The sequence below is a fragment of the Silurus aristotelis genome (genome assembly GCF_946808225.1).
Source record: "Silurus aristotelis genome assembly, chromosome: 18".
NCBI classification, from domain to species: domain Eukaryota; kingdom Metazoa; phylum Chordata; class Actinopteri; order Siluriformes; family Siluridae; genus Silurus; species Silurus aristotelis.
This window is the reverse complement of record NC_139591.1, coordinates 7,244,210-7,270,517: the sequence shown is the minus strand read 5'-3', so window position 1 is coordinate 7,270,517 and position 26,308 is coordinate 7,244,210. Positions and strand designations below refer to the sequence as shown.

Here is a 26,308-nt window from a genome sequence, read left to right as displayed (position 1 = left end):
TATCTACTAATTTTATTTTGTTTTCATAAAACACATTACATTCCTATACTTTAAAATGAGACATTTATGAACACAGATCTTTGGTGGCATCTGGTGGTGAGACTCAAAAACCCTCTTTTATTATAATAATTTAAAATGCTAAACTTACCCTTATGTTCTATCCAAATCTTTTTTTGTACTTTTTTTGCTGCCCATACCAGAGGTTATACACCAAGTGAGCATAACATTAAGAAATTACAACATTATGACCGGTAAGGTTAATAACACTGATTGGCACCTGTTAATGAGTAGGATATATTAGGCAGCATGTGAACATTTTATTTAAAAATTTAGAAGGAAACTGTAACGCGTAAGGATTTGAGCACGTTTGACAAGGGCCAAATTGTAATGGCTAGACGACAGGGTCAAAATATCTCCAAAACTGCAGCTCTTTTAGGGTGCTCCCGGTCTGCAGTGGTTAGTATCTATGAAAAGTGGGTAAAGGAAGGAAAGGTGGTGAACCAGGGACAGGGTCATGGGTGGCAGATGAACAGATGAACATGAGGAGTAAAGGTTGGCCTGTGTGGTCTGATCCAACATATTGTTGAAGAAGTTAATGCTTTTAATACCGGACATGTCAGTACTTTATTGGCAGCAAAATTGGGACATACACAATATTAGGCAGTTGGTCATAATGCTATGCCTGATCGGAGACCATAAAGTTATGCCTTGTCAGTGTATTGTTTTCTGATTATAATACGTATTTGACTTACAAGTAACAAGTTTTCAGAAGGGTTGAACCTACACACCTCTCAGATTCGCTGGGAGACATGTATCCCTAAATCTCTCTTTGCAGAAAGAAATAAACCAATATAATATACACATGTCCTTGTCCCTACACATTGCACTTTTTTAGCTGGTACTGAAACTGTAAATTACAACATTTTTGCAGATATGATGCTGAGATGCTACAACACTTTTGGTAAACTGTGCCAGTGAACTAATGTATGCTGGTTATGCTATGATTAGTATTGCTGTATGCTGCATAACCAATCAATCCGATGATAGGAAACTATTCTGTTTGATCCACTCACTCAGATGCACATCTGTTTTGACCAAGACAATAATTTACACTGTTACTTAATACAATGGCTAATTAATTAATATAGCAGTTATGAATAAAATAATAGATGAAGCTAATAAATAAGTGAGTTTACAAGGATTTGGAAAAACAAAAATCCATTTTATTTAGAAAAATTTAAAGCAGAAAATATGGACAAATATCATCACATAATTTATATTAAATACCACTAAACTTGAATCTGCTATAAGTTAGGTAGCACATGCTCTTTTAATAAAATTAATAAAATTACAAATAATTAAAATGTGGTGGAATAATTCACTCTTGAATGCCACATGCAAAATGCAAAATTCATTTTAATTAATTTTTATTTGTATAGCACTTACTTAACAATAAACATCGTCTCAAAGCAGCTTTACACAGATAATGTAATGATAAAAATGAATTAGATGTTCTTTATAAGTGTAAGTTTATCGACCGAGGTAAGGAAAAACTCCCCGAGATGGCATAAGGAAGAAACCTTGAGAGGAACCAGACTGAAGAGGAAACCTATCCTCATCTGGGTTGTACTGAAAGTCAATTTATTACTGATAAACGATGTTGAGGTAGTAAGTTAGTGTAGCAGACTGTTGACATTAACTACAGACCAAATCCATCCTCAAAGCTCCTGTTCTTACTCCTGAATTTCATGGAACCACCCTAACGTTAATGAGAAACTATCTCCAGTTGCACAGAGTGGCCACTAATCGAAGAGAACACTATCCAGAGGCAGGCCTGGACGAAGTGGGAAGATCCAAGGAGGGAAGAGGGGCAGGAACAGTGGTCACTGGAACCTCAGGAGCACGGTTAACTCAACCGAGAGAGAGAGAGAGAGAGAGAGAGAGAGAGAGAGAGAGAGAGAGAGAGAAGAGAGAGAGAGAGAGAGAGAGAGAGAGAGAGAGAGAGAGAGAGAGAGAGAGAATATCTCTTTGTCTTTCTTTCTCACTTTAGTTCATTAATTACTAATGATTAAAGCTCACACTATACAATGCATTATTGGTCAGGACATTGGGAAGAATTTAACAAATACATAAATGTATAATTTTGAGAAAAAAATAAGGTCATTTTGAAATTCTCTATCATGCAAAGAAGAAAGTATGCGCAAACAATAGAAATACCACTATCCTCTCTGGGCCAAAGCTTATTTAAAATGTACTGAGGCATAGTTCAGAACTGTTCTATTAAATTGAATTAATTTTTATTTGTACAGTGCTTTTAACGATGGACATTGTCTTAAAGTAGCTTTACAGATATAAAGCGGTTAAAAAAATAATGTATACGTTTGTTCATTATAAATAAAAGAATGCATTATGTGTTCTTTATAAATGCTATGCTCTGTGGTCAGATCGAAATTTGAATTTATTTTTGGAAACCATGGACAAGATGTCCTCTGGTCTAAAGAGGAGAGGGATGATCTGGCTTGTTATCAGTGCTAAGTTTAAAAAAACTGATTTTTTTTGGTAAGGGAGTGCATTATTGCCTGTGGAATGTGCAGCTTGTATCTATCTAGTATCTATCACAATAAAATGACTTTGTAGTATAAGAGTCTGCGTGCTGAACTGGCCTGCTTGCAATCTAGACCTTTCCCCATTTTAAAACATTTGGTACATCATGAAGTGAGAAGAATGTAACAAAGTACAACCCAGAACTGTTAAGCAGCTAAAATCCTATATCATATGACACATATAGGACAACATTCATTTCCCAAAACTAGTCTTCTCAGTTCTTAGATGTATACGGACAGAAGACGTGATTTCTTTCCTATTAAAATGCTATCTAATCTCCATTTAAACATTTGGTATGGTTTATATATATATATATATATATATATATATATATATATATATATATATATATATATATATATATATATATATATATATATATATGAAGATATTTGAAGAGACTAGTTACTGGAATTTTGGGATTTTTGGAATGTTGTCCCATTCATGTCTGATAAAGATTCTAGCTGCTGAACAGTCAAGGGTCTTTTTTGTCTGTTTTTTGTTTTACATTTTTTGTGATGTGCCAAATGTTTTCTATTGCTTGTAGCCCAAGTCAGCACCCGGACTTTTCTACTACATGCCATGTTGTTGTAATGAATGTAGAATGCGATTAAGCATTCTCTTTATGAAATATGCAAGGCTTTGGCCCAGAGAAGATGGTGGTGTTTCTGATCATGTTCACATATGGCTTCTTCCCTGAATCATAGAGCTTTAACTGGCATTTGTAGATGGCATGGTGAGTGTTTCTGAACCATGCAGTGATTTCCATTAAAGAATCATGCCTGTTTTTAATGAAGTGCCACCTGAGGGCCCGAAAATAACTGGCAAACAATATTAATTATTAAGGGTTCTCCAGATTTTCTGATTCTTTTAATTATATTATATATTGTAAATTAGGATATATTCATTCAGTTTTTGCAATTTAATATTGAGGAACATTTCTCTGAATTAATTTCACAATTAGAGACAGTTTTCTGCAGGTTGGTGAACCTCTGCCCCTTTTCTACTTTTCAGAGACTCTGCTACTCGAAGGTACTCTTTTTATACCCAATTATGTTACTAACCTGTTGCCAATTAAACTAATTTGTTGCAGCTGGTTCTTTCCAATACTAATTACTTTTCTAGCCTTCTAGCCTCTTCCCGCCTTTTATGAGACTCATTGTGGCCATCAAAATTATGATATATATATATATATATATATATATATATATATATATATATATATATATATATATATATATATATATATATATATATATATATATATATATTAATAATAAATTAATAAATTTATAATATATATATTATAAATTCTGTATTTCATTGTGAATAAATTATGGGTTTATGGGTTTTTCAAAAAATTGCATTGTTTTAATTACAATTTTACACAGCATCCACATTTCTTTGCAATTTAGGGTTGTAAATATAAATATATTCTAAAATAATAAAATATTTATCATATTAGATCATGTTTTTATTGACTTTAGATTACAACTAAGGCTCTAGTCTCTTATCAAGGTATGGGGAATAATTACATTAATTTCATGTTTTATGTCAATAATTGCTAACCTTCATTGATCTGCTTCCATATGAACAGTTTTAGTTCAAGGCAAGATATTAGATTTTGCATCTGATTCGTGTGTTGTAGTGATCAGGTCATGAATGCATTTTCCTTAAGTGGCCACTAAGGAGTGAAGTGATGCTTTTGAGTTCATTTTTTGTGCTGAAGAGCTGTCATTTGTCATCCTACAGGGACTACAGCTCAATTCAGCAGCAGCCTCGCCAGCTGTCTACCACAAAGCAGTTACCTCATATGAGGTCAGAGGGTGTGACCTTTCTGAATAAGATGGAGTTATACACTCTGTGTGTGTATGTGTGTGTGTGTGTGTGTGTGTGTGTGTGTGTGTGTGTGTGTGTGTGTGTGTGTGTGAGTATACGTGTGTGTATGAGAGTGTATGTGTTTTTGTGTTTTTGACAACCGCCATGTGGTTTATGTCTCCTAAAGGTTAGATATGAAGAATCAAGAGACATTGTAACCTTTAAACACTTTCCTGGCCAGGCAGCTGTGATGAAAATAATAGTTCTTAAAGGTCCTGCAGATGCTTTTCTGCAGTTCATCGATGTGCATGAAAAAACATTAAAGATATCACAGGTAAGGTGGACATAAACAGCAACAAATAATGCTTTAATATTTCGAATAATCAAGGCATTAAAGACCAGCAATACAATTCTCTCTATATAAAGCAATTGAACAAAATGTTCAGTTTATCGCAAATGCTCTCCCAGGAAGAAAACCAATAATATAAATCTATCACAATATAGGGTGTAATATATCCTAATGCAAATCGTCAACTTGAATCGCTTATCATGCGCATATTATACTCTTTTGATATGCATTGCCACACATACACATTAATGAGGTGAGGTTGATGCTTGCTCATGCTCAAGAATGAGGCAGCATGATCTGACCCATTTCTGAAGCGCTCCTCTCTGTCTTTTTAGCTATTTATCTGCTGATATTCTTAGTCTGGTCACATAGATTGCAGAGATCAGACAATTCCCCTTATGGTTAGACCATGGCACTACCTTTATACTGAGAGTGGTCTGCAATGTGAGAAAATATAATGTCAGAAATATTAAAATGTCCAAAATATTAAAATGAATTTGAATGGATTTTATTCAGAAAAGTAAAATGGTGTCTGAAATGCTATTAGAAGTGGCTATCATAAGGAGAGAAATTCGATAATACTTAATAATACAAAATGTATCCCTTTATTTCTTTCACAGTAAGAATAAGACATTTTTTATACAAATGCCACAGATACTATGTCAGTTTTGTTGTGGTTGTTTTTTAATGTTTTTCATTCAAAGTGTCTTCATGTGTTATTAGGTGCCAGAAAGCAATTTTCTTCCTGTATTGGTGATGGCATATTTTGGAGTGTTCAGACTGCCTGACCTGCCTTGGGACACAAATGTGTTGCCTTGCTGGTAATCTCTTATGTCAGAGCTCTGCTATGATTAAGGAATGCTGGAGTTCTTACACAGTATATAAAAAAATGAAATTAAAACCATGAATTCAAAATGTTGCTTGACACATGTTAAAAGTTAAAGGGCTGTGTTTTTTTTCTTCTCAATGACAGTGAGATTTGATGATTTGAGTGAGTCGTTATTGTCGAGTGCTTTTTTTACACTTGCCTTCAAATTCAGTCACATCTCAGTGCCCTCAACTTGCTCCTGATCAGATCATTATCATAGCACCGTAAATTATCAGCATGCCCACTCATTGCTATGGCTGATTGTACACCAAAATATAATTAAACCAGTGCAGATCATTATTAAACACATATAGTAGCATGGCTGATTGCAGCAGCTGCAGGCTTCCATTTGTAGCTTTAACACGTTAGACACTTTTATGATGATACTGCAGGAATCCAGATATAAGTTGATAAAAAATATAGAAGAATTCAGTTTCGAAAATGTTTACAATTCCCACCATTTCAGTGTTCTTCCAATTTAGTTCTTGCCACCTTTATACAAACAATACTGATTTTCAAGAAGATATTTAAGAAGATGGATAATGGAAAAAAATAACCTTTTAAATTATAACGCAAATATATAGATTGTTCTTGCTCATGATATAAAAAATCAATATAGATACTTTTACTTGTTTAAACATAGTTTTTTTAATTACTGATATAAATCCCATGTCATAAGAAGAAACAATTATTTAATATTCATCCCATTAACTGGCAAAATATTTCTAGCACGGAAGGACCAAATGAAAATCGCAGTAGACAAATTAAAATGGCAGCACATGCAAGACAAATCTGTATAGGTTTCATCCTTTATCTCATTAATTGCTGTCCTGCCCTACTGGATTCTCCTGCATGTCTCCAAACAATAGCCACTATTCCTAATCAAAGCACAAGAGAAAAAGCCCATCACAGCCACCCACTGTCCCAATGTGGATTTACCTTCATGCCTTTCACAGCTGAGACCTGGTCTCCAAGGAGCTCCCCGCCCGTGTTTTACCCCTCCAGCGGTGAGGCCCAGGTGTTTCTCCTCCATCAGACGTCAGGTTAATTCAGCCAAGACTCCTGGACCACACGTGCCCCCTCATCAGTAGGCTAGAGTGCATTTACATTACAGCTTGCTCTCATTAGGGCAATGTAGACAGGGATATAGTTAATGAGAGGGGCTGTAATGAAGGAACGCGTCTGCTCACTGAGAAAATATAGGTATCAGGGTCAGGGCCAAAGCCATGTCACGCCTCAGAGGATATAAAGAAAGGTCACATGGGGACTGTCAGTAAGGGAATCCAAGTTCAAGTGCCCATGGACCCTCGGATTGTGTTGGCATTGGGAAAGTGTTTGTGTACTGCAATTCTGAACGTAATCTTGTCTCGGAAAATCTTTCTTTGTGTGTAATCTTGTCTTGGAAACTGATTCTATGTGTGTATAGTACAGAAAATAAACATTTGTAAATCTTTAAAATATTAATAAATTACATATGTAATATTAAATTATGTGTACTGTGCAGGATTAAAAACATCACTTTTTACAGTCAAAATGGCCAAAAAAAGCTATTAATTCATATAGTCGTTTGTAAACATTCATATGTTAATATTACATTAATACAAATAATTAATGTTTAAAAATATACTATATAAAAATAAGTTGCATCTATCTTTATAAAACAAACACTATATGGATAAACGTTTGTGGGCACCTGACCATAAAATTTGTGGGTAGTTTTTAAACATCCCATTTTACATTTATTGTTCATTTGCAATTATAATAAGCTCCAATCTTCTGAGAAGATGTTCCATTAGATTTTGGAGTGTGCTTGTGAATATTTGTGCTCATTCAGCCACAAGGTTTTAGTAAAGTCAGGTAGGTCTGGAGTGCAGTCAGCATTCAAATTCATTACAAAGATGTTCAGTAAGGTTAAGGTCAGAGCTCTACAGTACGCCAATTAAGATTTTCCACACCAAACCATTTAAACTATATTTTCATGAAGCTGGCTTTGTGCACAGGGGCAGTGTCATGCTAAAACACATTTGGGTCTCCTAGTTCAAGTGAAGGAGGGAAAACTTAATGCTAATACAGCCAAAGACATCCCATGCAACTGTGTGCCTATAGCTTTGTGGAAATAGTTTGGGGGGAAAAATGCATATGACTGGGAAAGTTAGGTGTCCCAATACTTTTGTCTTTACAGTGTATATTTGTAACTGCTTCTTAACTCTGTATCATTTCAGAATTTGGCCCACCCCTGCACATTCCTACATTCTTCTTCATATGTTTGTTATGCCTATGCCATATGTTATACATGCAACCAGAAGGGGTTTTAAGCACCCTTTCTCTATCCTTCGTTTAATTTTGCTTTATGAAAGGAAGCTAGTTGAAAAAGGGGTAAATGGAAGAATCCTGGTATGAGCCATATGTACATTTACCGGATAATGAGCTTTGCATTATATTCACATTAGAGAACTCATTGACTGGTTAATTGTGCTAATTTACATTATAATTAAATGTCTTTTGATGAACCTAATTGAAGTAGGTTAGCAGTTGAAAATAACCTCAGGCCATACCCCCAAATGTAAATGAGCACGTCAAGAGGAACAAAGAAAAGACTTGAAATTACTGGACAGCACGTTCAGGTTCATTAGGAATTTAAAGTAAAAAAAATTTTTATATTTAAAAAAAAATCATATAGAAATATATATATATCTATAAAGCATAAATGTCTTGTTTAGGTAAGAAATAATAATAATGATTATCATAATAAATACATTTATTGCAAAACCCTTCAATCAATTGAATTTTACAATTCAAGTAAATCTCTTTTTTTTTTATTTTTGAAATAGAATTATTTAAAAAAATGTGTAAAAATTTGTTTTTCCCCATTTTTATCTGTCAAGAAATAAAAAAAATTGGATTGCTCCACATCACTCTTGAGTTGCAGTGATGCTCCATCATTGTTTAAATTGATGTTGGGGTGAATGTGGGAGTGAACGAAAGCTTCATAATAAGGCTTCAGTGGAGTGTGGTGAGAGTAAATAAAGCACTTTGGCACAGATTGATTTGCATTGTGAGCAATATAAGAGTGATGCTCTGGTCAGTCTGGATTGTGTGGGTGGAGGGAGGTTTTGAGGGTGGCTGAAGCAGGTCTGTTGCCTGTGCTGGCCCAGCTGTGGCCAGGTTGTATTTTGGCCCCTGGAGCAGTGGGATCAGGCCCTGACCCCAGCACTGTCCACAACTCAATACACTATTAGCTCCAGCAGCTGCTATAACTGACCAGTATTCTCACTCTCAGATTTGTCACTGCTCAATACCACGAGGGGAAACACAAAAAGCTGGCTTGAGTAATTGCTCTGCTAAAACAAAATAATAAAATCAGATGGAGCATAAACCTTACTAAATTAACGAGAAGCTACTAATACATAGTAAAACTTCAAACATTACATTGCATCTAATTATAACATATACATAAAGAAATTTTGATCCAACTTTCTGCAAACCACACTGATGAAAAATCTAGAAACACATATAGGCCTTAGCTGCACTTGGATACTCTCCACTAAAAAGTATTCGAATTACAGGGGAAATTTAGTTTTTTATTCTATATGCTAAAAAATCTGGCTTTTGCATCAAATGATTATTATTATTATGGCTATTAACAATATTTTTTATATTTACATGTACTACGTGTTGTACAAAAGTACAAACACAATGTCCAAAAGTATTTGAACAAATAATCTCTAAAAGTCAATAACACATCTCCTGGTTAAAATATATATAAGACACTGGTGACCCACTAACACCACCAAACTTGCATTATTCTTTAGTGGTGCGTTTCCATGTTTTTGCCATAGATTCTTTTCATTGTTTACATCATTGGGAGGTGAATGCATTGTCAATTGGGTTAAAGTCTGGTGATTGGCTTGACCAGTCTAAAACCATCCACATTTTCCTCTGATGATGTCTTTTGTTTTTGTTTTATTTCGGCTAATTAGATTGGATACATAGATTGAATACATTTCTCTTTAAACTGGCAGGCAAAATGTTTCTGTAGATTTCTTAATCAATTCTGCTGCTACCATCATTCGTGAGCTTGTTCCTGAAACAGCCATGCAAAGCCTAAGTAATGACATTTCTTCCTTCACTCTGATTTACAGATGAGCTCATATGTTTTGTATCATGAGCCTTTCGATCACTTTTATAGTTAGTCTTGGTTTCAGAACATTTGTGACTTATCTCAGTTTTTCTTTGGAAATTTCAATTTGGCATTCTAAATCTTACTGCTGATAAGTGGGTTGGCCCTTGTTGTATGGCCTCTATATTCGCCTTTGGTGTAATTGTATGCTGGATTGTAAGAACTTCACTTCTCTGCTGGTTGTTAGTATTGTCACTAATTAATGTTTCATTTTTTCTTTACAGTTCTCACAGCGTTTATGTCATCAACTGTTATTGTCTTCTTTCATAGTCCTGTTTAAAGTATGATTGTTAGTAAACCAGTGGCTTCTTTCTTTTTAAGACATTCCAGATTTTCTCCCATTGGCAGCTCATTGGTCCTCATGCTAGTTTGATTTATACACCGTATTTTTCGGACTATAAACCGCTACTTTTTTTCCCACGTTTTGAACCCCGCGGCTTAAACAACGAAGCGGCTAATTTATGGATTTTTCCTGGGTTTTTCCGAGTATCACAGTCTTCAAGCCAAAAAACTGAGCACCAAAACATCAGATCAATGAAATTTCCAAACGGAAACGAAAAAACGCACCTCACCTGTGTTCTGAGCTGCACGTCATCGGGAGAAAAGCTTCACCGATGGAGATTTTTAAACGCACGACGATGTCAAAAGATAAACTATCAAGAGAAATAGTTGTAAAAGGAAGGAGGAAGACAGTGAACAATGACTTTCTTGGTAGGCTACTGTTTAGATACAAGCCGTTGTAACGCGTTGAGTCTGGGTCATGGGAGAGCTCGCTAACTCCAGTTGCAACAGAAATCATATTCAAGCACAAGACAATCAAGAAATCAAGCACAGACAGGTTTCCAAAACTCGTGCTTTTTTATTTTTCTTGGCAACAGCGTTACAGGTTAGTCAAAGAAACTTAGAAATGAGCATCAGAAAATAATAAGGACATATTCCTCGGTCTTGCACACATGCAGTAATAGCGGAAAAATGTGGCGGCAGACTACAGTGGAACCTCGGAGCTCGCGGCCTCAGCGCTCGCGACCTCGCATGCTAGCGACTTTCATTCCGACCGGCGACTCTCATTCAGATCGGCTCGTGAGCAACCGCGAGCTGCTCAAAACGCTAGTTTTAACATTTCTAATCAAGGTTTATCTCATTAAAATTGTCTAAAAAATGCTTTAAAACTATTTTTATTATGTATTATTATACTGTACTTCTCTACTGCATACTTTATTGTACCTGTACTTTATTTTTTTTTAATTAAGCATTGTAATTGCTGTTAATTTACATAAAGTATTGTTAAAATAGTCTAATAATTAAGTGTTTTAAATTTAAATTGATTTCGTATAGTGTTCTTTGGGTTTTTACTGGGTTGGAAGGGGCGTATCAAAAGGTCGCAAAAATTCGGAACTCGTGACCGGTCTTGGTCCCTAACCCTCGCGAGCTCCGAGGTTCCACTGTATTCCCAAAATGCCGCTCTGCTCTTAAAGGAGCCACAATATATTTCACCTGTTACACTGTGTAACAGACACTGTCTTTCATTAAAGCCTGTGTAAAGTTCATTAGTTTCAGTGTAGATATGGCTTATAGACAGGTGCGGCTTATTTATGTTCAAAATAAAAATCTTTGTCAAATTCAGTGGGTGCGGCCTATATATGGGTGCGTTTAAAAGTCCGGAAATAATGGTACATAATCAGATGTTCTAGCCAGCCTAGTTAGCTAATCTAGCTCACCTGGCTAGTTAAGGGCTTATCTGGATAGATTTTAGCAGCTTGAATTTAATATCATTATTTATATTATCATTTTAATTATTTAAAACCTTTAAAATTGCACATGACATTTACAGCACATTTAACAGAACTTTTAAAAAGCAATGATTTAAAATTTATTAAAGGTTGATATCAATGTAAGGTGACATTGAGGGTTTTATAAAGCTGTCTCAGCATAAAAGAAATAAGAGAAATTAACAATCATTATAAGCAGAATTATTTACATTGTTACTGTAATTTGCTGTATCTATGTATTTCAAGGTATTTGCTTTAAAAAACAAAGCATTCATTTATGATTTATAACAGTGCTAAACACACAAAAATCTTATTACCAGAACCAAGTTTCAGAGCACTTTAATTATTCAGCTGGCATATGGGCATCATACTGTAAGTAAGTGCAGCTCTATTGGAAAGTATATCTGCTCTCTCTCTCTCTCTCTCTCTTTCTCTCTCTCTCTCTCTCTCTCTCTCTCTCTCTCTCTCTCTCTCTCTCTCTCTCTCTCTCTTTCTCTCTCTCTCTCTCTCTCTCTCTCACACACACACACACACACACACACACACACACACACACACACACACACACACACACACACAATCTTTTGTCAGCTTATGGGTTTGGCATGAGCATTAAATCATCCATTAATTACCTTTCAGTTTTTCTCTTTCTTATCTTATATACAAAATAAAAAAAAATCACAAGGTATGTCTGAGAAATGTTGAGCTCTAACATTCAGGCTTGGCACATAAGAATGTCTTTCTTCTTGCAAAAGTGTATAATCTTCCTAAAGTGTAAATATATAACTGTCAAACATATGAATCCATGAACTGAAAGAGTTGCTGGCTCACCACATAAAAAATGACAGAAAAAGACAAAAAGTCAAAGCAAAGCATTCCTTGGCAGCCAATATATTGTATAGTAGATATACATAAGCAACTAGATGACAGCATGTCTTATGGTTCTTTTTTCTTTATATTTGTACTAAATAACCTAACACAAACATTCATCAACATCTCATCTATAAAGCAGTGTGGGTTTATTTTTATAGCTCCTCACATTGATTAAGATAATTATTTCTATATACATCAACTACATAAGTGTAAACTCTTACCAACTTTATGTTATAGACTGCAGCTGTTGTGTTGAATATTCTGATAATCGGTCAAATATAAATAAATAAAAATGTATAAACACATCCCAGCATGCTCTTTTACATCCCGGCTCTCTGAAACTGAGCATGGTGATTCATTCGGCCGCAACCTTTCAACTACATCATAATGAGTGGTATCGGTGTGTGGAAATTGGCCCACTTGCTGTCGCCTCACTTTGAATGCTGCTGATTGATAACCGCAATAAAGGCTGGAACTGCTTCATGGTGAGTTAGCATCTGTGTCTGCATAGAGTCCATTGGGATTGATTCAATATACATTTCACACTCTGCTAATAGTGCGATAAAATTTTAGAAAGTTTTAGAAAGAGATGGCAATGAGGCAGTAAAGCTTATGATGGGCTTCCAGATGAGCTGTGACTTCAGGTTGTAAGTTTAGGCTGTATCAGTTGCAGAGAGGATAGAGGTTAAAAGAAATGTCATATTTAACTGAACCATCTGGGAAAATGTCTTATTAAAATGCCTCACTAATGAATCAAGTGCATTTGCAGGCGGATCTGCTTGTCACCTCTAAACTGTGTGGAGTTCAGGAGGTTTTGTTCTCGGCAGAAGTCCTGTAGCATGACATTTTCCTGCAGGGTTAAAGGTCTCCAGCCAAATGTCAGTGCGCTAGGGAGTGGGCAGATGGCCAGCAGCTCTTTCTAGCCAGGATTTCTGTTAAAATCAGACTGACAGATAACCTCATGTCAAAGTGCTTAATTTGGTTTTTAAAAAGTTTTTTTAGCATCTGCTTTCTACTTTTGAAAGCAGACACTCCGTAAATGTCTTAATCTTAGAAAATAAGCGTATTTTGTTTCGTAAAATTTTTATGACTTTCAGTATAAATGTAAAATATTTTGAGATTAAATTAGGACAGGTTCATTGTGATTAATATGTCTACTATTCACTGCACTGTTTTCTGGCCAAATATAGACCTCTTAGTTATTTTACAAGTTTATGGTTTGATCCTGCCAGGTCACTTTGGTGTAATGTATGTAGTCTTGCTTATTTGTGAAGAATGGGCTAATGATTAGTAGACCGTTAGAGAAAGTGAAATGGATGATGAAATTTCAGATGAGGCCTGTGTGTAAGGGGGCATTCCTGCTGTGAGTCTAATTAAAAGGTATTTGGAACAGAGGGGCTTCTGAGTAGCGCAGCAGAGCTTTACTTCTATCCTTTTCTTTAGTTCATGCTGAGCACTATTCAATACCGCACCACTCTTCTCTTCTCTTCTCTTCTCTTCTCTTCTCTTCTCTTCTCTTCTCTTCTCTTCTCTTCTCTTCTCTTCTCTTCTCTTCTCTTCTCTCAGTAAACATATCCAAGTTATAATTCACCAATTGTAGTTTTGCCACATGACTTTAAGTCCACAGTAATCTTGTCTGTAATTACATTGTAATTACATTGTAAGGTTTCCTGGCTGTAGAGTGGTGTACTAACTCCCTCTCAGGACCTGAAGGACCTATTTCTTATTCAACAAAAGGTCAGGATGCTCTTCTGTGTCCCTATCCATTCACTGAACCCCTAATCCTTCTATTCAGACTTTGAAAAGATCAGATTGCATCAATCAGATGTTCCATCCTGTGTTGACACATAAGTAAATGTTAATATGTTTTTACCCCCATTTTTTATTTGGTGTTATGACTTTTTAAAATGTATCAATGCATCAACCAAGATTATTTTTAAGGAGATAAAATGCTAAACTAGAATAGATTTATCTGTCTTCCTCTTTCATATGGGTCTTAGTAGGGATGTTGGAGAAAAGTTGTATATGTGTGTTGGTGTGCAAAAGAGAGAGATTGCTATTGATGATTGGATTAAAAAAGATGCACCGATGATACAGCATTGATGTCAAATTAATCCATGTAATGAAGTCCTTTACCTTTGACATCATCTCTGTCTAACTAATAAGATAGTTAACTTTTAGCATACTCTAGTGGGTTCCACTGTAACCTGGGACACTTAACCCCTGGCCCTGCTGCACATTTCCTCTTGTTTCAGACTCCTTCTCATATCTTGTTCAGAGCTAATTAATCACAGTTAATATAATTTTCCTTTGTTTCTGCAAGACTCTAGCAGAGTCAGAGGATTCCTTCTCTGGGTTGTGGAACTCCCTCCACAGTGCTGGCATGTCTCTCATTAGCATCGGACCTTCATTAGCTCTGTTAAAAATCTGGGGTATTGGAGGAAGCTCGTCTTTGTCCCCCCAAAAATCCCCTCCCCTAGATAACAGAAGTCTGCTCGTCCATCAAGCTGTCATGGCGCATGGCTCTTGGGGACCAAGCCATACCAGTCCATACATATTCATCCAGCCAACACCCACCAAGCCCCTAAAGCAGGACAAATGTGGCCAAGGTAAGGTGGCCATTGGCATGCACCCCCCTCCAATATTAATGCACTAATAAAGCGACAGCAGATTTCTCCTCATTGATATATCCCACAGGACAAGAAGGATAATTAAAGGCCTCATGCTGTATATGAATAACAATCACTCACTTCAACAATAGACATGGTCATGCAAAATGACATAAGAAATGTGACACCTCCTCAGGATAAAAATAATATCTTCACAGAATTAATTCCTGTGTTATGCTAATGCATATGTAACTATTTGTATGCAAAAGCAGTGTCCAAGGTGGAAACACTGCTAGCACTTTTTCTTACATTTTCAATTCAATTTAGGGGTGTCTGTGCAAGGCAGGTTGTTGTCAAATTCTTTTTAATGTTACATATGCCCTCTCTATTTCAAGGGCACTTCAGATTTACTTTCTGCAGTGGAATGTACATAACCTATTTTTTTTACACAGTGCATATTTAGGGCTATACTTTAATACACTATACTTTAATAGACTAAAATTAAATACTGATAGTGTGTCTGCAGTTGACTAGAACAAAAAAAAGGATATTTAGATTATGTATTGTAGAGTACTCTTAAGCAAATGATTATTCAAAAACAACATTGAATTCCATCACTTTTAATAGGACATTAACTGTTGACGAGAATGTGATAATTAGGCAAATGAAAAGTTTCAAGCGTAATTACAAGCCCTTCTCATTATATTAGGAAGTGAGGGTGAGTTGGCTTTTTGTGTTTGGAATAAGAGAGCGCTCTCAGGGGAGTCAGGCACACTCTGGCCATCTACTTACACAATAATCAGCATGTCAGAAAAGAGAGAGGGGAGTGGAGAGAGAGAGAGAGAGAGAGAGAGAGAGAGAGAGAGAGAGAGAGAGAGAGAGAGGTGTGTGTGTGGGGGGGGTGTTTGTGGACCTTAACCTGACTATCACAGTTATTTTGTAAGCCCTGCTCTTGCTTTTAACCTCTTTGTGCAATTTATTATCATATGCCTATTTAACAGTGATTTAACTGTTTTAACAGTGATTTAACTAAAACATCCTTATCCTGTAGCACATGTCCTATGGTTTCTGTTAGTGTTAGTCTTCATGGATCACAGTGTTTGCTGATATTTGAAATACATTTGTTTGACTTGACTCAACTTGTGTTTGAGTTAAAGCCTCCATCCAATGGCAGTCAATGGCAAAACTGTTTAAAAAAATCTATTCGAATTTTAACCTTGGCCTTGTGTTATGTACAACCCCGACTCCAAAAATGTTGGTACACTGTACAAATTGTGAATAAAAAAAGGAATGCAATAATTTACAAATCTCATAAACCTATATTTTATTCACAATAGAATCTAGATAACATATCAAATGTTGAAAGTGAGACATTTTGGAATGCCATGGCAAATATTGGCACATTTTGGATTTCATGAGAGCTACACATTCCAATAAAGTTGGCACAGGTAGCAATAAGAGGCCGGAAAAGTTAAATGTACATATAAGGAACAGCTGGAGGACCAATTTGCAACTTATTAGGTCAATTGGCAACATGGTTGGGTATAAAAAGAGCTTCTCAGTGTGGCAGTGTCTCTCAGAAGTCAAGATGGGCAGAGGATCACCAATTCCCCCAATGCTGTAGTAAAAAATAGTGGAGCAATATCAGAAAGAAGTTTCTCAGAGAAAAATTGCAAAGAGATTGAAGTTATCATCATCTACAGTGCATAATATCATCCAGAGATTCAGAGAATCTAGAACAATCTCTGTGCGTAAGGGTCGAGGCCGGAAAACTATACTGGATGCCCATGATCTTCGGGCCCTTAGAGGGCACTGCATCACATACAGGAATGCTACTGTAATTATAATCAAAACATGGGCTCAGGAATACTTCCAGAAAACGTTGTCGGTGAACACAATCCACCATGCCATTCGCCGTTGCCAGCTAAAACTCTATAGGTCAAAAAAGAAGTGATATCTAAACATGATCCAGAAGCGCAGGCATTTTCTCTGGGCCATGGCTTTTTTAAAATGGGCTGTGGCAAAGTGGAAAACTGTTCTGTGGTCAGAAATCAAAATTTGAACGCCAAAACTGGGACGCCATGTCATCCAGACTAAAGAGGATAAGGACAACCCAAGTTGTTATCAGCGCTTACTTCAGAAGCCTGCATCTCTGATGGTATGGGGTTGCATGAGTGTGTGTGGCATGGGCAGCTTACACATCTGGAAAGGCACCATCAATGCTAAAAGGTATATCCAAGTTCTAGAATGCAAGGTCTTCCTCTTTCAGGGAAGACCCTGCATTTTCCAACATGACAATGCCAGACCATATACTGCATCAATTACAACATCATGGCTGCGTAGAAGAAGGATCCGGGTACTGAAATGGCCAGCCTGCAGTCCAGATCTTTCACCCATAAAACATTTGCCGCATTATAAAGAGAAAGATGTGACAAAGAAGACCTAAGACAGTTGAGCAACTAGAAGCCTGTATTAGACAAGAATGGGACAACATTCCTATTCCTAAACTTGAGCAACTTGTCTCCTCAGTCCCCAGACGTTTGCAGACTGTTATAAAATGAAGATAGTATGCCACACAGTGGTAAACCTGGCCTTGTCCAAACTTTTTTGAGATGTGTTGATGCCATGAAATTTAAAATCAACTTATTTTTCCCATAAAATTATACATTTTCTAAGTTTAAACATTTGATATGTCATCTATGTTATATTCTGAATAAAATATTTACATTTTAAACTTAAAACATAATTGCATTCTGTTTTTATTCACAATTTGTGCAGTGGCCCAACTTTTTTGGAATCGGGTTTGTATTTGTATTGAATAGCACAGGACCCCCGTTCGCATAATTCAGTGCAAAGCAAAATGAAATACCTCACCAGGTTTTCACACCTGGTAATTTTTCAGTGGGGCCACATACAGTAAATAAACAATCAACCAATAAAATCTTTTTACTCCAGGCTCTACAGTTTTAAGACATCAGTGCTAACAAGTATTTAGCTTTTTACAACATTAACTGTTCACAAGAGTCCTGCTAATGGAGTTAGAGTTTCCAAATTCTTTCTTACATTCTTCTACATTCTGTGTAAACTCATTCTCTGTAGACTCATTCTTTTTTTCTGATGTTTGTTGTGAACATTAACTTAAGTTGTATCAGCATGATTTTTTTGCATTGAGCTGCTGGCACAAAATTACCCCCACTTAAATAATGTATGTACATAGTGAAGTCAACAGTGAGTTTAAATTCAGAAGATTTGTTACATCATACAAGCAAATTTACCTTGCATGGAGTCCTTGTCTTTGTAAAACATTAATCTTCTCCCCTGGTTCAGTTTTTTTGACAGATACGATTTACACCTCCTTTAATATGTCCCAGTACATCACTCTATTCATGTTTTCCTCAAGGAAAAGTAATGCCCCAGTACCAATTACAAAGAGAAACAGCCACAACTTTTCATTCTCTAACCTTCATACTGCACTGTGAGTATGGTGCTCTTGAGATCAAATGATGTGTTTAATCAAATCCTAAGACTTCTTGTTCTATGGGGTGAAGGAATGGGGATGATTGCTATACAACTCATTGCATATGGTCCTGTGTATAATTGCTGCTTCTGCGTTTAAGGTTTAAGGTCGTTACTGTAATATTTTCAATTTGATTACTAATTGATGTTTTAAATATGTATTTATACATTTTGTAATGACCTGTTTTCATTTTCAGCATTAGAATTTTTTAAACAAAATATATGTGTAAAGATTTTTTTTTTTTTTTTACATGTATGAAAGCTTTTTATGGTTCATGCAAGTGCCTGAATACTAATCCTTCAATGTAATTTATATGGGAAGATTATTACAAAACTGTCTGTGGTAGTGTCTTAGTACATCCATCTGCCTGGAATTCAAAGATCCGTAAACGTCAGTTTCTGAAATTTGTGAGCCGGAAAAAAAAATTAAATAAAAAGTAGAAACGCAAAAAACAAAGTTACGATGCTGTCATTTCCACTGAGCATCATTAGCTCTGTTCCCCAGCCTTTCATCCTAATTGCTTTAGTGAGAGAGAGCTGAAAGAAAGGTGATGGCAGATTCCAGGTCTTACCCTGAGGAAACTCAGCAGGACAAAGTGTAATCCACCCTCTCCTTCATTTATTTAACTAATAAGGAGCTTCTTCTCCAATGACTATCTTGCCCTTAGAATGAGGAATTAAGGGGCAAGTATGGGGGTGAAGGGGGCCTGTTGTTAAGCTGGCTCTCTTCTCTTTTCCTGTAAAGAGCCATTAGAAGGGCAGAGAAATGGCCATCACAGAAAAAGGGCATGCCAAGACCATGTGCTTTATATTTACATGCAGTTGCTGAATGGAAGTGTTTTTGATTTAGTTTACATCATAGAGAAAGTGGGCAAATTGTTTTGCTTTTGTGTATGCTTTTTTAAAACTGCACTTTTTTTCATACTTTACTTTTTTATGTGAAATTTCGAAATGTCAAAACTAAAGTTACACACAACATATATTTGACTGTTTGTAGTTTTATTACCTTTATTACTGTTTAATAAAACTTCTTGCCACACTGTATGAAAACCATATGGGTTAAAACACACATATAATTTGTTAATATCACTGGAGGGCTCTTCATCGTCTGAGACTTCTAATTTTCCAGAGCCTGATCTCTATGGACACAGTTAACCAAGCGAGTCTCCATTCGGCATTGGCATGGGGGAGACGCAAAAAAAACCTGAACAAAATAAATTGAGAAGGAAAGGCAGACAATGAGGCCAGCTCATTGTGCAGTCTGTTAATCATTGTCCTGCCCCTCTGGCTTCAATAAAAGAGAATAAAAGAACAATTTGGGCTGCCCCAGCTGTGAATACCCAGCCTATCAGCCACACAATGACTGAGTGACTGCTGCCATAATTCAGTGTGTGATCTCGGAAACGCCCCCTGTTCTCGCTCCATCTTTGTTTAAGTTGACTCTTGGCCGAGCATCCGTCACATGGCCAGATGGGGAAATCCATAATGCAGAATAAGGATGAGCGAAACCCCCCACTTGCTCTCTCCTTCTTCTAGTTACCCCATTCTAGCTTCACAAACTGGCCCATTACAGACCAATAGGGGCTCCCTTTCGGCTAATTAAGCGCAGCTTTGCTTGTGCCAAACGCAATGGGTTAGCGACCCCCAATAAGCTCTAGCACCTGGGGATGCTACCTGTTACTCAGCCGAGTCATCAGCCCTGAGGAGGGGCTCAGCTGCCAAGGGACAGCCCTGGCCAAGCCTGGCTGGTGATGCATGGTGCCTGTATCTGATTTGTCTACCCTGTCTTAACAGACATTGTGGGCAGTTTGATGTCTTTGTATTTAGAAAAACATTTTGTCCTGTGATGCTGGTGCCTTTGTTTGCTTAATGTGAGTCTTTGTAAAGGCATCATTATATCACCTTCTTTGTTTTTGATTGTAGATTTGGTCCAATACTGGCAGGAATTATAATTCTGCAATAATAAGATCTACTCATATATTGTTCACATTTCAGTGCTGAAATATGATTATCATATGTGCATGCCTTCTTGATGTTCTTTTCCCGAATCTCATAGATGCCAATGGTCTGAAAGGTGTGCTGTCATTATTTGAAAAACAATAGATCAGAATCAAAGACCTAAAGAACTGAGAAACAGTCAATGCCGCATTGTTATAGAGAAAATAGATTTGTAAGTAGTGCCACTTGATAGTAAAACCTATACTAGTGTCCGGTCAGTCTGAGAATGAGTTAGGATTCTTTTCTGAGGGACTTGGCCAGTCTCACATTGATTTTTCACAAGGTTAAATGACCTGCAGACCATGTCAGTGTGTTTCAGTAAGTTGCTGAATGTCACGTTCTCCTGAACAAAGCTGATCATGCAACTCTTTTTCTCCTATTCTCAAATGGCAGTGCCAGCAAATAATTCATCTCTCTGTAACAATCAATACAGAGCACTCTTCCATTGCCTTGATATCTCTTTGTGCTGTTGATTGAGATGAACTGTGCTCTAGTCAGGTCAGACACTCTGATTGCTGGAAAGTGCATCTCCAAAAAGCCAAAGCAATGTTAGATTCAAGTGGGTTAAGAGGGTTGTCGCTCAATGCTCACTGTGTATGTGTACACATGCATGTATAACACACAGTTTGTGTGCATTTTTTAAATGCATCACTCTGTTTTTGTAATGCTCTATGCATATCTAACATATTTAAATAATTGCTTTGCAAATTTTTGCAGATTAGATGTTTATTTAAAAAAATGAATCTCAATCTGAAGAAAATGCATGGAAATGCAAATATCTAAACGGAAGGAATGATGGAAGCATGCTTATAGAGTTAATTTGCGTGAGGTTGTGACTAATTGTGGCTTTGTTATACGATTACACTGTGTTTGCTCTGGCTTTATGGAAAGTTGACTTAACTGGGGGTTTGTTTGACTTCTTAGCCCTGGGCCTCAAGTGTATCCCCAATCTCCTGAGGCTGGTTAGTCCCTTGGTACCCCAACATATTGCCCCTGTCACCTTGGCCTGCCTCCCTAATTTCCTGTCCACAAAAGAGAGAATTAGTTTGTGGGCATATCAGCATTAGGGCATAATTGGAAGGTTGTTATATAATGTTTACTTTGTCTTCTAGATTGGCAGGCTCTCAATGAATAAAGAATTGTGACTTCCTTGTTCAAAAATGAAAATTTTGCTTTGGGACTCTCCCATAGTGTCTGTATGAGGATCTGATCAAGCCATAAAGCTCAAATCATGCACCTTGGCATAAGGACAGTGCAGCCTAATGACAAAAAAGACCAAATGCTTAAGAAGTAAAGATCAAATTCAGTTTGTGACAGTGCCAAAAGAAGCCCAATTACAGGAAGAGCTTTACCCCACTGGAAACTCTAGATCCAGCTGTGGGAGCATGACTTGGCACCTGAACAGCCTGCTGGCATTAAGACACACACACATAGCAGACATATACACACCTGCACTCTGGCACCCTGAGACCACCAGCCTGTCTTTCAACTACAAGCTGCTGTCCATGAACAGACACAGATACAGATACAGACACTGTATTTATGACACACTGCCAGACTCCATGGGGACACTTGGGGAAGCAGCATCGCATCACAGTGCCATGGCTGTGGCAGAAGGCCCTTGCACAGCTTGGTATGCTGGCAATGATCGGTCGCATCTCAGCTGCAGGTCTTTCGAGATTTACCCTCCTTATTACCACATGCCAAACACAGCAATCTCTACATATGGCACCATGTCCAGAGTGGCATATGTGTGTGTTTGTGTATGTATGTGTGTGCGTGTGTGTGTGTGTGTGTGTGTGTGTAAATGTGTGTGTGTGTGTGTGTGTGTGCGTGTGTGTGTGTGTGTGTGTGTGTGTGTAAATGTGTTTATTTTGGCTTCCTGCATGTGTGCTAACATATAATAATTGCCACCTATCGTTCTGCTACTAAATCATTGTATATTTGAAACAGATTTAAAACAAACCCCAAAAGAGGTTACCTATAGAGTGTTTCACTGGTACTGTCAAAGACAGGGACTCACAGAGCAAAGTTCAATGCAATCAATCCCTCACAATAAACCACAAATTACTAGCCCTGGCAGCTCCATAATGGAGAACAAGTCAAAACACTTTTAAAATAAAGATTGACCGTTCACCAATTGCTTTGCACTAAAGTTTGGTAACTGAGGGCTTTGTCAATTATCGTTTCAGGGGACAAAGTGGAGGAGTGCAGTGATGAAAGTTTGATTTGAATCATGTTCTCTGACTTATAATTGCAAAACACTAGAATCTTGGGTGTCATATCAGGTTGCTATTTCGATACTCTTAGCGTCTCCTACTTAAGGTTGTTTGAAAAAAGATTGAGTAAACCAGGGCATTGCTTTGCTTTTGGGTTTACATGTTCATAAATGACCTCAGTGTTTGATATGTCTTTTTTCATCAGTCAAGCTCTATTCTCATGGTGTTATTTCATGTCAAGTTGGTTTTATTGGTTTATTGGTTACAATAAAACCAATAGACCTTTTATACACGTATTTCTTCAGGACCATGGTGTAACACATGATACAGCAGCAGGGTACACAGGGAAATATAAGTGCAAAAATAAACAATATTTAATTAGGACAGAGTATGCTAAGTAGGCATAACAACCCAGAAGTGTGTATAGTTTGGAATAAACCAGCGCAAAGATTTTCATTTAACTGTAAGCTGTAAACTATAGGCATTTTGTGTTAAGAAACATGAAGGATATACAGCAGCAAGATCAGTAGTAGAAGTTTCTTGAAGCAGCATAATAGCATTTGCTCCAAAATGATACTGCCATTTTTAAGTACACATGTGTAACTTAAGTAACCATGGTGGTGTGGATACAGGTCTTCATTCGATTCAGAACCGGAAAGGGAATACACTTATGGTTTGTAATTATTGAATTAAGAGCCTTCTTCCTGCAGAATTATAGTGCCATATCAGGGACTTATTTGCCACTGGAGAACAATTTCCCTATTCCACCCGGGACTGCATTACTGTAACAAGATCATAATATACTGCAAGCCAGTGACTTTTTTATGTTGACTGGTTTTATTATTTCTGCGCCATACCTTAGATTGATTGCTATTGTTTGCTATAAAGAATTAGTCCAAGCACACCACTGGCTGATTTTATCTTTTAAAGCCTAAACTTCCAATATCAACCACAACACGTCATTGCAGAGTCCCCAGAGTCTCGTGGTGAGGGAACTTTTGAAGCTGTTTTATTATTGATGGATTTTGCAGACACTTATTGATAGTGTAATCTTTTTGCAGTGGTTATGTAGCTGATCACAAATAAACTAGTATTGACTCATTGCAGTTGAAGTGTTATCTAGCACATCTATTGGATGTGCTTAAAAATAGCTGAACTTGGATCTTTGTTTCAATTGTCCGGACCACTCAGCAGAATGACACCATCATAAAATGCCTATTTAATTGCTGTTAATTATCCTGTTTACTGTGGCAATGACAGCTCATGATGTAGTAATGGCATATTCTGCATATCTTGCATATCATGCTGCATCTTTCCACAAAATTATCACAACTGCTTCAGGTGCATAATAATCAACATTGTGCAATTATGTTGCTATTTCCTGTTGGTTCACATTAACATTTCCAGTAAAAAAATCTTACTTTTATTCGAATGTAGGTTTGTGAACCTCTGCATAATTGCACTTGTGCTGGCATGGTTGACTCATGAATACAAAACATTATCAGTGGAGGAGGGCCTGCTCAGAAACTTCCTCTCCAAAAGCAAGCACGCTCGCCGGGGGTCGTCACGCCAACTTTGTAGCTGTAACGCATCTCTTTGTCCCCGAATGAGGAGGGGAAGGGCTGCACTAATGAGAATCACACTGAGAGTGTCAACCAACATACACACAGCACATGGGACCAGCTTGGGCACCCCACAAACCTGGACACACACATACATGCACAACACAGATATACACACATACAACACACAAGCACATTCACATGCATACAGATGAATAGATTGCTAAGCTGTCCTGCTGTAAAGCCTGGATAAAGGAATTAAACCTCTCACATACAGGGATATAGTGAGATGTGGAGAGAAATAATTTCATTTCTTATATGTGATGTTCGAAAGAGATTTGTTGTTTTGATTGTATTTGCTCGTGCGGGGCGGTGTGTGTGTGTGTGTGTGTGTGTGTGTGTGTGTGTGTGGGGGGGGGGGGTTCTTATAAGACAAATGACTTAAGATACGAAGAAAAAAAGAATGCTGACGGTGACAAATATGGCAGACAAAAGAAAGCCTAATGCAGCTTTATGAGCCCCTCACAAAAGAGACCACATGTTCATTAAAGTTTCATCTTGTCAAAGGGAGTTTGAACTAGAAAGAATATGAACCGATATTGTGCCTTTTGATATGTTAGATAGTATAGAATGTGCAAATGATTTTGACCCCCAAATCAGAAATGAAAAAAAATGACATAACGTGGCAGTAATTAACACATCATACAGAGAAGGAGGAGTAGATGCTGTCTCATGTTTGTATTTGTGTGTGTGTGTGTGTGTGCATGTGTAAATGATTATCAGTCTGCTACTGTGAATAGTTACATATACACATGTATATCTATCTTTTAAGCTAGTATAGGACAGTGACAGTGTATTCTCCTGTTTCTTTACACCTCTAGGGATGATTATTAATCCAATAATTAAACATTTATTGCCAGATGCACCTGCTCTCTCAGTCTCTCAGTCTCTCAGTCTCTCTCTCTCTCGCTCTCTCGCTCTCTCTCTCTCTCTCTCTCTCTCTCTCTTTACTGAGCCCTCCACCCCAGGGACTCGATCAGAGGAAGCCAGAGGACTGGAGAGAAAAAGTAACAGAGGGGAGGGATGAGAGAAAGCGAGGGAGATATAGGGAGAGCAGAGTGAAAGACAGAGAGAGAGAGAGAGAGAGAGAGAGAGAGAGAGAGCGAGAGAGAGAGAAAGCGAGAGAGAGAGAGAGAGAGAGAGAGAGAGAGAGAGAGAGGAGGGGTGGGGAAAAAAGAGCAGTGATTCAGAAGGGTCATCAGATAGCAGGATTCTTTCACACCGGCGAGGTGTTATTGTACGGAAGGACAAAACATGTGTGGAGTTATGTGACTCCAGAACAAAAGAAATCACCGGAAGGAGGATGAGGCTGGCACGTTCCACCAGAGGACACGAATGGAAAAGTGAAAGAGGGACTGTACCCCCCAGAGAGAGGCACCCCGTTTAAGATCATACAGCAAAACTTTTTTTCTACCTTTAGTCTTTTTTATTGGACTTTTATTTTCATTTGATCCTAAACATATATATTTTTTAATCATCCTGTGGAGGAGAAGAAAAACTTGAAGTCTGTTTTACAAAGATCAACCTTTATCAACAAAGTTTCATACACAACTGAGCAACTGATCAAGATATACGAGAGGAAGACTAGAATAGAGGGACAGTGTGTCCTTCTGCAGCGGGAGCCAAGATGCTGCGCTACCTGATCAAAACGCTGCTCCAGATGAACCTGTTCACGGACACACTGCGTGACTCCAACAGCACAGACCTTCTCTACAACCTCTCTAGTAACACCTTTAACAGCTCTCTGCTTGACTGGGCTAACTTCACCAGCTTCAATGGTTAGTACACGAATGACACATGCAGCCTTTCATCAGGGAAGGGTACTGAAGCAGGAATGTGTGATGTGTGAAAGTAAAGCTGGGCAGAAATGTACTGTTTATTAT

At 37.3% G+C, this 26,308-nt stretch overlaps 1 protein-coding gene across 4 annotated transcripts in view; it reads left to right on the top strand.

Annotated features, from left to right (window-relative positions):
• robo3 (roundabout, axon guidance receptor, homolog 3) overlaps positions 1 to 26,308 on the top strand; it is a 171,240-nt gene that overhangs the window by 3,502 nt on the left and 141,430 nt on the right. The window contains exon 1 of one of the 4 annotated variants that reach the window (XM_083567563.1): positions 25,414 to 26,203. The exons of 2 other annotated variants lie outside the window; for them this stretch is intronic. In XM_083567563.1, the coding sequence (XP_083423689.1) occupies positions 26,053 to 26,203 (151 nt within the window). In that variant the 5' untranslated portion in view covers positions 25,414 to 26,052. Of the gene's footprint in view, positions 1 to 25,413; positions 26,204 to 26,308 lie in introns of those variants that run through there. One more of the 4 variants, XM_083567562.1, reaches the window with a different exon arrangement.